Source organism: Camellia sinensis, chromosome 5 (genome assembly GCF_055761805.1).
Source record: "Camellia sinensis isolate YWXY chromosome 5, ASM5576180v1, whole genome shotgun sequence".
NCBI classification, from domain to species: Eukaryota; Viridiplantae; Streptophyta; class Magnoliopsida; order Ericales; family Theaceae; genus Camellia; species Camellia sinensis.
The window spans coordinates 37,305,038-37,317,405 of record NC_138965.1 but is presented as its reverse complement, the minus strand read 5'-3'; the positions used below and the strand labels follow the sequence as shown (position 1 = coordinate 37,317,405).

The 12,368-nt window shown below is 32.6% G+C and overlaps 1 protein-coding gene across 1 annotated transcript; it reads right to left on the bottom strand.

The window, feature by feature from the left end:
- Positions 1–760: 760 nt before the first annotated feature.
- On the bottom strand, positions 761–7,717 carry LOC114281558 (disease resistance protein RPV1). Its single transcript, XM_082868647.1, has 6 exons — positions 7,007–7,717; positions 4,805–5,906; positions 3,574–4,011; positions 2,533–3,489; positions 1,916–2,450; positions 761–1,065 (listed from the first exon to the last, which is right to left on the bottom strand). The coding sequence occupies exons 1-6, from the start codon at positions 7,531–7,533 to the stop codon at positions 1,025–1,027; spliced, it is 3,600 nt and encodes a 1,199-aa protein (XP_082724773.1). The 5' UTR covers positions 7,534–7,717; the 3' UTR covers positions 761–1,024.
- Between the last annotated feature and the right edge of the window lie 4,651 nt (positions 7,718–12,368).

Sequence of the window (12,368 nt, the reverse complement as noted above, 5' to 3'; positions counted from 1 at the left end):
TTTTGACTTTTTTAACTTTTCTTTTTCGTCCTTTTGTAATTTTGTAGCTCAACATGAAAACCAAACCGGAGCTAAATATTAGACTGGCAAAACACCTTTGATTCCATAATTTAAATATGGAATAATTAATTAAAATGAGGTGGCAGTGTCGTTTTAAAATTAAAAATCCATTTTGCTGAATATTTTGATTTAAAATGGTAACACACGAATTTGTAATGTGCAAATTTTTTGTGTGCTTGACTTTATTTGTCATTAGTTATTAAGTGGGTGACTAGTATTCATTTATTATTCACCCACTCCAATTATTTTGGAGGAGGATTCTTTGGAGGACACTGTTTAGACTCGTGGAACTTATCGTGGGTTCCGTTTTGATAATTTAAATTGTTTATCTTATTAAATATTTCGTGTATTTTATCTATACAAAAAATTAAGTCCATCCGATAATTGTAATATATTCAATTTATTAGGTGACACCAAAAATTTGGACAACAACTGTGTTTTTAAAAATAAACTATTTATCTTTTTGGTGAAAAATGTGATAAATTGAATAGATTATGATTGTTAGATTGATCTAATTATTATTATTATTATTATTATTTTTATGTGAAAGAAATAGACAAAGTGAGTGTCTGATAAAATAAATAGTTCGAATTATCAAAATAAAATAGCCCATGGATTGAAACAATGCGCCAATTTTAAAATAGACTATTTGAATTTGATTTTGTCAGGCAATAAGCAAGATTTACGTCAGCAACGCATATGAGTAATTCAAAATTAAAATATAACTCTGAGCAATTCCAAAGTAAAATATAATCCCAGTAGCAGTAGGTTCACCTAAACAGTAGTACACAGCATCATCAAAATCAAAGAAAAGTAGCAACATATTCTCTCTCACTGAAATAACTTCTTCCTAAATAACAGAAAATCACAAAGCAGAGGCACTAGCAATATACAACTGATTCATATCACTTAATCGAAATCCTTAACAACCAATTCCCGAGGTAGTAGTGCATGAAGGCTGAGATTATAGACCATCACAAATTCTACAATTCTCCCATTGACAGCCTAGACCAAGGTTTTAAAAAGCGGCCGCAACCGTTACGTAACGCCGTTACGTAACGGTTTTGGCGGTTACCGCCACCCGTTACGGCCGCTTTTGCACAGTGATTGAGATTCACAGGTGTGTAGGCTGTAGCGGCTGTCGTAGCGGTCGTAACGGTGCCGTAACAGCCGTAACGGCCTGTTACGCACCGTTACGTAACAGTTTCAAACTGTTTCTTTCGAAAAAACACAAAAAAAAGCTGAAAGTGGGGGAAGAAGGATAGAGAGAAGAGGGAAGATAAAGAGAGAAAATGGAGGAGAGCAAGAGATATAGAGAGAGAGAGAGAGAGAGAAGAGGGAAGATTAAGAATATGTTATTGATTTTTTGAAACTATAAGACCTATGCTATTCTATTCAGTTGCTATCACTAAACCATTTTGTTTGTGTGCGTATATCTATATATTGTTTGAAAATAATAATAATAATAATAAGTGTGGTTATTATCTATTTGGCTTGGTTAAAATATGTATATATATATATATAATAGTTAGTGATTGATTTTTTGTAAAATATAAAGTCATTAATTATTAAAATAAAATGTAAAAAATTCAGTTTATAGTGATTTAAAAATATAAAATATATTGGATCATACTTAAAAATTTACAAAAATTGATCAATATTTATTTTTAACCAAATAAATATGATCATGGAAAAAAATATGCGTATCGGTAAGTTTTTTTCAAATTGTGCGAAAAATAAAAAAATTCACGGTTCCGGTTACCGCAACCGTTACACTACGGCCTTTACACCCCGCAACCGCAACCTCGTCACCGCCACCGTTACGGCGACCGCAACCGCTTTTCAGAACCTTGGCCTAGACTGTAGACTTTTTTGCGCGCCGGACGTACTACAGATGCATTTCCGGGAACTACATTTCCATAGAGAGAGAATTGTTGGGATGCTTCTTCACTAGTTGATTGGCTACTCTTCTCTTCTTGCTCCTTGTACACAAAATGGACTCCGACCTCCTTTACTTGAAAATATTCATTTCCAACCACTGAAATATTCAGTTCATCGCCACTTTCCAACTGATTTTCAAACTTCCAATAACTTAACATCATCATATCCTCATTAGCTTCTGGAATGCCAAAGACATATGGGGAATGACTCCAAATCAAACTCTTGGTCGTATTACTGATAATAGTATGTGCATCACAATTAAAGCAACAATCTTCTTTTCGTTTACTGGAAAGTGCATAAATAGAACATACACTCAAGCATCGGATTCTGAAATTAAGATGCGATGGCACAGTATATGATATTGAATATCCTTCATTTTTAAGATTAAACCAGTCTGGAACCTTGCTTCCCAAACAATAAGCATAGAATATGTGTCCTTCATGACATCCCTGTGCGACATAAAGCGTAATTAATTTAAAGATTATGTATATATATATTGAGAGAGAGAGAGAGAGAGAGAGAGAGAGAGACCTGCAGGGGAAACTTCCTTGCTTTCTTTGACCCAAAGCATGAAAGCATAACATTTGAGCATCCCATGGATCCTAAGTTGGACAATCCCAAATTGTTAATTATCTCCATGTCAATATTTCCTAGAGGTTCAAACTTGAAATCTCCCTCAATCTCAACTAGATTGTGCTCTGAGTCCAGGGATAGAAATGTTCTTTCTAACCTGCTATTGACAAATTGATTGCCCCATATGTTCTTACATTCTAGGGTTAATGGAAGTGATTGAAAGGTTACTTTCTCCAACAATATACATCCTCGGATATATAATTCTTTTAATTTGTGCTGCACTTCAACTGACCAGAGCTTTTTGCACCCAATTAAATAAAGCTTTTGGAGTCCAAAATGACCTCTGATGCAATTTGGGACGCTACAAATTGCATTACCACTCAGATTTAAAATCTGCAACGAGGATAGTTTGCTAAGATCCCTAGGAAAATCATCATCTGATAAATTACACTTCTCAAGACTTAAGTGTACCAAGGACCGTGGTAAAAGAGCCCATGAAATTTCCATGCTTTTTCTTGGCTTCAACAGAGAAGGATAGACGAATGAATGCCATGATTTGACCTCTTTACTGGTAGAGAGTAATTGACTTATGGAAATTCTATTTGCATGGAGAACTGTTAATGACTCAATAGTCTCCATTCCTGTTGGCAGTTCCTCAAGATTTGAGCAACCTGAGATGTCAAGTGTTTCCAAAGACTTTAGCATACAAATGCTTCTCGGGAGCTTCCTCAAATTTTTGCAGTCTTTTAAATTGAACAAAACAAGTCTCTCAAGGTGTCCAATGGATTCGTGAACCTCAACTAGCCTTGCACAATTTTTAAATATCAACTTCTCCAGATTGGGGACTTTCGAGAAGTCGGGAGTTTTAAGGCAATGGGAATGACTAAGATCAAGGATTTTTAGTGACTTGAGAAGCTGTTAAACAAGAAAAAAGCTACTATTAATATTTCTTCAGTTTTCATACGAAATTAAAAAAATATATATACATTTGTAACATACCTTGTCTCCTTCCCAAATTTTTTGCAAGCTACTACAACTCATGTCAAGAACAATCAGGCTCTCCAAAGGAAAATCACAGGGTATAAATTTGAAAGGGAATCCATGCCAACATAACCATCGTAATCCTTTAGGAAAATTTTTCAAGCTTCCACTTATTTGCACATAATTGAGCTGCAAAAGTTTTAGTTTATGCATCCTTGCAAATGCATCAACTTCCAAAGTTACTTGATTTGAATTTCCTCGAGCAGTGCCTACATTCTTCGAGGAGAACATGCCAAAACAATATCTTTTAAATGAGTTGCCTACATTTGTTAAAAATGGCGTGTCGAGGAATTCATCATAATGACGTTTTCTATTAACACAAAAAATTGTCCTGTCATGTTTGTCTTTCTTGAACAAATTCATATCAAGTGTGAGGCCTTCGATTTTTCTTGTCCCCTGGCAATGAACAAGAGGAGGGAAATTTTTATCAATAAGAGTAATGCTATAAAAATATAATTTCTGCAAAGATCAATCATACAAAATGATGTGGCCTTTTTCAAATAAAAACAACAGAAATGAAACTGATAATTTCAAAAATCCAATTGTCATATTATCATAGATGATATATATATATATATATATATTGTTGAATTACACTATTAGCCCTTATGGTTTAAGCAAAGTGTTACTTTGGTCTCTGTAGTTTCAATTTGAACCATTTGGTCTCTACACTTTCAAATTTGTTGCAACGTAGTCCATTGTTACTTGCTGTTAGAATTTGAAACAGAAAAAGATCATATATAAAACTAGAGAGACCAAATTAAAATTCAAAGCAAACTACAATGACCACTGGTGTAATATACCAAATTGGAATTCAAACAAACTATAGGGACTATCGGTGTAATGAATATATTACACTGGTGGTCATTGTAATTTGTTTTGAATTTCAATTTGGTCCCTCTAGTTTTGTATATAATTTTTTTTCATTCAAAATCTTAACAAGACATGTTGGAGAGACCACAATGCAAAAAATAAAAAAAAAAAAAAATTGTAGTGACTAAATTGTTCAAATTGAAACTACGAGAATCAAATAAAACTTTGATCAAACTAGAGGAACCGGTGGTGTAATTTATCCATTTTCTTTTATTACATTATACAAAGATTTTTCTAGATCATTTTTCCTATATAAATAGAATAACTACATAAATAAATAGAAATAAACATGAAAAGCAACAAGGTTAATACTTACAGCATTTTCTCTCAAAACATTCAAGGAATCCTTGTGATTCCAAAGTCTACTACGTTCTCCTGGCTCCTTAGGTGATTCTTGCTGAACAATTTCTCTTCCCATTTCTTGAACCAATTGATGCATCACCAACTTTTTGTGTTTATCAATTGTTAACAGGCATCTATCAATGAGATTTTGAATCCCAACCATTGTGTAAAAATCACATCCATCCAGAATTGTAACTACCCAATCTTTATCCATCCCAACAAAGAAACAAGCAACATGGAGGAATAAATTTTTATCGTGGTCATCTTGTAAAGAGTCATAGCTTATTTTGAGTTTTCCAAGGATTTCATGATCAGGAAATGCTTTCAATTTTTCTAATTGACTTTTCCAGATATTTAAACTTTTTCCAGACAGAGAAGAACCCAAAATTTTTATAGCTAATGGAAGCCCTCCACAGTAGTGTACCACCCTTTTTGAGTCCTCTATGAAACCATCAATGGGACAATTTTTCCCAAAGGCATGCCAACTAAAGAGCTCTAAGGAATCATCATTGTCCAATTTTTCAACCTTGTGCACCCGACAAACTTCATGAGCCTTGAGCAATCGCTCACGCCTAGTGGTTATGATGATTTTACTACCTTGAGAAAGCCAATCTCTCATTCCAAGTATTGCATCCAATTGATCTACTGTATCCACATCATCAAGGACTACAAGAACTTTTTTGCAACATAATGCATTTTTAATCTTTACAACTCCTTCATCAACACTGTACAATTTTTCCTTTCTTCCCTTTAACATATCTGAAAGAAGTTGTCGTTGTAATCGAAGTAAACCATCTTGCTGTTTTAAAATTTCTCTTACATTTGCAAGAAAACTGCTACCTTCGAATCTTGAGAAGTTCGAATTATATAGTACTTTGGCGATCGTTGTCTTCCCTATTCCACCCATCCCACAAATTGCGACTATACCAACATCACTAGACTCATCTTGTAACCAAAGCCCAATGTTTTTGGCTCGAGAATATATTCCAATCAGGTGGGGGGCAATACCCAAGGTTGTGCGACTTAGTTTGTCTCCAACCACTTTCACAATTTTCTGGATAAACTTTGACTCAAGTCTAATTATCAAATTAAGATGGAAAATAAAGAACAATAAGAATGCCATCAATTGAATTTAATTGCTAATTCTCATGCAATACTGAACCAAAAGACCATGTTACTGTCTTTGTTGAAACAATTGGAAGAGTCTTAGATGAAAAGAAAGGGTTTTCACTATCATAGTTTTGAAACAATACTCTTTTATCTAATATAAACTGTTCTGTTTTTCAATTTTTGATTAGTAAGCCAAGTTGTTGAAACATTTAAATAATGGGCCAAATTTCAATAAGAATAATCCTTTGTAGCTCGAATCTCTCTTCCCCGAATCCCCCGACTGCCCAAAACGACGTCATTTTGGGTAGTTTTTTTTCCCCCCCCCCCTTATGTCTGAAACAGATAGAAGAGTGAAGAAGAGGAAGAGGAAGAGAAAGAGAGAAAGAGAAGAGAGGGGAAGAGGGAATGGAGAGAGAGAGAGAGAGAGAGTCGATCGCCGCTGCCTCCGCCTCTGCCTCTGCCTCCGATCGTCGCAGCCTGGCCTTCGATCTCTGATCTCCACCTCCGATCTGTGATGATGTGATGATGATGTGTTGGGTGGTTGATGATGACGATGATGGGTGGTTGATGATCTCTCTGTCTCTCTCTTCTTCTTCTTCTTGTTTGTTCTTCTTCTTTTCTTATTTTTCTTCTGCCAGTTATTGAAAAAAAAAAAAAAAATCAAAAGGACGAAACGACGTCGTTTTGAATTCGGGGGATTCGGGGAATCTCTCTTTCAAGCTACGTAGCACAATTGTTTCAATAAAATGTCTACGAAAAGAAATGAATAGCTACGTGTGATCTTTTCATATAACTTGAAAAGGAGCATCTTAAAAAAATCATGAGCTAATAAATTCAAGTTGTTTGTTTGGGAAACTGACTTGTAGGATGCTTTTGTGTTTGAAGGTTATCTTACAAAAAATAAACTATGTAAATCTGTCATAATTAACAAAACAATTTATTCCAAAATTTGAACACATAATTCTTCATTCAAAAGGCCCTAGTATGAAATACTTTAATCTACGAAATCCAAAAAATGGTGATACAAGTAATGCTTAGCTAAGAAAAGGACTTGGGAGGAAATTACCCGTCAGTTTGATTTTGTAAGTTCATCCCTGCCAAATCTGCAGCTTCTCTAAGTGCTGCCTTCCATTCTTCCACTTTGCCAATCCATTCAACTTTTCTTTCACTCACTTCTGCACGAAATCTCTCTTCATGCCTCGTAAATGCTTCTTTGAAACTTTTCTTTTGCTTCCTCACATGAGATGGATCCACATGATAGAAAACAGGTAGAACTACATGTCCAACAGTCCTTCTGCGTTCGAGGATCATGACAAGTTCATCAAGACACCAACTTGAAGATGCATAGTCCTCCGAGAAGACAACTATTGAAATCTTCGACTCTTGAATTGCTTTGTTCAATTCTAACTTAATATTCTCCCCTCTTTCAATTCCATCGTCATCTCTAAAAGTACGAAATCCTGCGTGCACTAAAGCTGTGCAGAGGTGGTCAGTGAACGTCTTGCGAGTATCTTCACCTCTAAAGCTCAAGAACACATCATAACTACAATGAGAATTGGATGAGGAGGTTTCTTGGGATCTGACAATTGCCATTGGATTAAAGCTCAAAGCAAGACCAATTAAGGACAGAAGAGCCAAGATATGAATTATATATCTGTTTAGGCACCATGGATACTTATAGATGTCACTATATGTAAATGAAGTACCAAGTAAGAAAACGATGAGAGAAATGCTATCTTAATTTACACGGTCTTTCCTGGAAGCTTGTATGTGTCTTGATAAGAATTGCTGACTTCATGTTCTACCAAGTCTTCCCCAAATTATTTTTTGTGGGACCTTTTGTTATCCTCATAATTATTTAAAAATTCTTATCCTTTGGAAAATCATGAACCAATCTAACCCACCTTCACTTGTTTAATTTAAACCAAAATGCCCTAAACCAATTCAATCATTGCTCTATTATTTAAAGACAAATATTGCTATATGTAACCCATTTTCTGTGATCGTTTGGAATAACTATTTAAGTGATATTCATAATTGATTCCTGTTTATAAATAATTATTCATGAAACTAAATGATGTTTTTTCATTTCTTAATGATATGAAATGGTGGCAAAACAAATAATATACACTAGAGAAGGATTTGAATTCTGTGTGGTGTTTATTTTTGTCTCATTGTGAGGGTTGTTTATAATTGTTTATTTATTCTTAAGTTTGGGCTAGGTAGTTGGGCTTGGTGACTGTGTTGACTTTTTAATTACTAAGGCAAATAATGTAAATAGTTTCTGTACTTTACATGATGTGTCAATTTGGTCCATGTTATTTCAATTTGCTCGATTTTGCCCCTTAATTTAACGGGTTGTGCCATTTTAATCAAATAAATAACGGTTGTTAAATTAATTTAACAGAAGGTCAAATAATGTGTCAATTTGGTCTTTGTACTTTACACGATGTGTCAATTTGGTCCCTGTAGTTTTAATTTTTTCGATTTTGATAGGGACTAAATTGACACATTGTGGAAAATACATGGACCAAATTGACATATTGTTTGACTTTCCGTTAAATTAACTTAACAATCGTTATTTATTAGATTAAAATGACACAATCTGTTAAATTACGGGGCAAAGCCGAGCAAATTGAAACTATAGGGACCAAATTGACACATCGTGTAAAGTATAGAGACTATTTGCATAATTTTCCCTAATTACTATTATATTAGTAGTTAATTTGATATAATACTTTTCATATTTGTGAATACTATTAAAGCAAAATGACTTAGACCCCCAACTGGGGTGACCCCCACCACCCCTAGTGATTTGTGATTGGCTCAATTTATTTATTTATTTATTTTTTTTTTATTCTCCTCTCCTGGAACCCCACGTGGGGGTGGGGTTGCTGGTGCCCCACTGGGGTCTGGAGCATTGCCCTACTATCAAATTAGTGGTTAATTTGATATTATACTTTTCATATGTGTGAATAGTTATTGTTTATTGAGATTGTTTTCTATTGTTAACTATACCAATTAGGTAGCCACTGATCTATACAAATGGTTGGCGTTATTGAGATTGTTTTCTATTGTTAATTGTTCTTCTACGAGGCCGCTTGGAAATTAGGTTTTTAGTGATTTTTTTTTAGATAAAAAAATTAATGTGTTTGAAATGATTTTTTAATTGAACAGATAGTTGTGAAAAAAAAAATTTTGATTGATTAATTTGTATGATTTGACATTTTACTAATAGAGTTGAATTTGAAATTTGAAATTTGAATTTTTTTTTGTGACTTTTTAATTTTTTTTACACCAAAAAATCTCTTACCAAACGGAGCTAATTACGGTGTGCCTTAATAAAATGCGTCACTATTCACGCATAAGCATTAGCGTATGAGGTAGGTTTCAAAATTTGGATTCTGTTTTGTTTGATTGTTAAATTTTTAAAAAACAATTTGTAGTAATTTTTTTTCACATTTTAATTTGTTTTTAAACTTTTAAATGTACTTAATCTAAATACTTAATCTTTTTTTACAATTACTAAAATATATAAAAAAAATTTATTAAATACAAATAAAATAAAAATAAAAAATATGTATGATTTTTGCATTCTTTTGCACCAAATGTGAATAAGACCGTGGATTAGAGAGAGTGCAAGTGGGGTACAGTGAGACAGGCATGGATGGACGAAGTTGGTGAGAAAGTGAGACCTTTAAAACAAAATTTTCAAATGTAAATTGTTTTTATTGCAATTCATTTATTCATATGGGATATTTGGATACGAGCAATGCTATATCTGCTTGAAATTTTATAATTAACAACTATGTTAAAAGCATTTATGTCCACATCATTTGACGTAAAAATATTATTGTTATTTTCACAATTAATCACATTTAACCATTTGTATTTTTAGTAAAATTATTAGTATGGGATAGAATTATTCATTTGGATACTTCACGGTCCACCACATGGTAAGGCCAACAAAAAATAGGGAAAAGAGGATGGGGTATTTGATAACATGATTTAGTACTTAGAACTGAATGTATTAAGGCAATGTTTGGCAAGTTGGGTTTGGAGGATTTGTTGGCTAAAATCCACAAAAGACAAAATATATTAAAATAGCCAATAAGACAAAATATCACATCAAACTCATAATTATTTCATTTTTTCTCTCACAAACATCACATCCAACTATAAAAAAATTCAATTATCTTCCCAAACACAAATATTTTAGCTTACTAAAATAGTCAAAAACTAAAATAGCCTACTAAAATAGCCAACTTTCCAAACGAGGCCTGAGTAATAATCAATTAAGTTCGTTTGACAACCATAATTGATATCACTTAAAAATTTAACTATCTCTTAAAATATTGGCTAAAACTTAAAAAAAAAAAAAAAATTAACTCATTTAAAATTACTTAATTATAATTGAATTTATAAATAATAAATATAAGTATCAATATAAACTATTATAAATTCATCACCACTACCACCATCGCTATCGCTACCGCTACTACTGCCACCATCACCACCATGACACCATCACCACCACTGCCACTAGCGCTACCACTACCACCAACACAACCACCATCACTACAGTTATCGCTACCACTGATCCACCACCATGCCACCACCGTCACCACAACCATAACCACCACCATCATGACAACACTACTACTACCATTATTACTGCTACTACCACCATCACCACCACCACCACCACTACTACCACCACCACCATTATAATATAAAAATTGAAATATACAATTTAAAAGTAATAAATTTTCAAATTGATTTACCTATCAAACAACTTATTTTTAGTTTAGCACTTGAATTTTTATCAAGCAACTTTTTGGCTTAAAAAATTTATGTATTTAGTTTTCAATATTTAATTTTTAGTTTTCAATTTTCAGTCTTCAGTTTTTAATTTTCAATTTTAGCAAACACCACCTTAACTCACATATAAAAATGATTTTTAATTTTTAATTTTTTTTTAATTTTTTGATTATAAAAATAGATATGTGAACAGGCAGGCTAACTCATTGTAAGTAAGAAAATATTCACAAGACATAATTACTTGCTTGGAATGATACTCACTTTGGTAGGTTTCAACCACTATGGGCGTGGTGAGATTATAAATAATGGTTAGGAGTTGGAGGTGTTGTTGGGTATTTGTGGGCTCATCACAAGGATCATCTCGATAATTGAAATTGTTTATATTAAAAAGCTCATAAAAAAGATTATTCTTGTAAAAATTAAATTATTTAAATAACCTTGAGCAAATGTTTAGATCGCATTTGTTATTAAAAAATAAATGTCAATTATAATTTTGATCATGAACCATTTGTTATTTTGAAGACAAATGTAATCTAATAATATATTTATAGTATTTTGATCAATTTGATTTTTCTGTAAGAATGATTTTCTCAACAAACCTTTGAATATGAGCGATTCGAATTATTAAAATAAATCCCGTGGTGAGACTACGTAGGCCCAAGAACACCTCTAGTAATAGTGGGAAGAAAAAATATAAGGCCTTTGGGTTTGAATATTTTTTTATATCTCATATGTTTATAATAAAAAATATTATAGTAGATTTCTTTTTGACCTATTGATTTATGATTTTTCCTTGCAAGCAAGTGAAAGGAGATTTAAGGAGTAATAGCACAACATACCAAAGCTGGTTTGGAGTTTTGCTACATTCCCTATTTTATCACCCTCAATTACAATTCTAATGAGGTGGCAAGCAATACTGAAAAAAGAAAAAGAAATTTAAAGAGAATTGATTAGTTGATAGTATTTGCTATTTCATTAGAGATGTAATTAGGGGTGAAAAAAATTGGAGAATATGACATTTCTCAACTTGTATGTGTCTTGACAATAAGTGTGAAAGAGATCTTTTGAGGGAATGCGAATAGAGGAAGCTGCTACGAAGATGGGGTGAAGAAGCAATGGACAAAATAAATGGAATGGAATCATATTAAACAACATTTTTGACAATTAAAAATAGTCTACGTCATTGGTGTGAATCATATATATATATATATATATGTTATTTTTTTTCGAAAAGCTATTAAGTTTCATTAAATAATAAAAAAGGAGATTGATTTCTTATTTGTGTCCTTTTTTATATTTTATTTTTTAATTAGACAATGTAGGGTTATGAATGAACAGAGCTCGTTCGTGAACAAACTCGAACTCGACTCAATAAGGACTCATTCAAATCGGTTTGTTAAATTTTTATTGCATTCGAGTTCAAGCTCATTAAAATCTTAATAAACAAATCCAAACATATTAAAACTCAGCTTGTTAGCTTGGGTCGTTAGTTGGTTCATTTAATATTTATTTAAATAATTGAATAAATATATTATTTATAAATTAAAAAAATATGTATGAACAATAGGATAAATATGGTGGTTGTAGATATCATTATTTTAGTAAGA

Coding starts and splice junctions, on each gene's coding strand:
- LOC114281558 (XM_082868647.1), bottom strand. CDS start 7,533: ATGGCAATTGTCAGATCCCAAGAAACCTCCTCATCCAATTCTCATTGT. Junction 5,907..7,006: donor TTACAAAATCAAACTGACGG/GTAATTTCCTCC, acceptor TTTGATAATTAG/ACTTGAGTCAAAGTTTATCC. Junction 4,012..4,804: donor ATGTTTTGAGAGAAAATGCT/GTAAGTATTAAC, acceptor GTTCATTGCCAG/GGGACAAGAAAAATCGAAGG.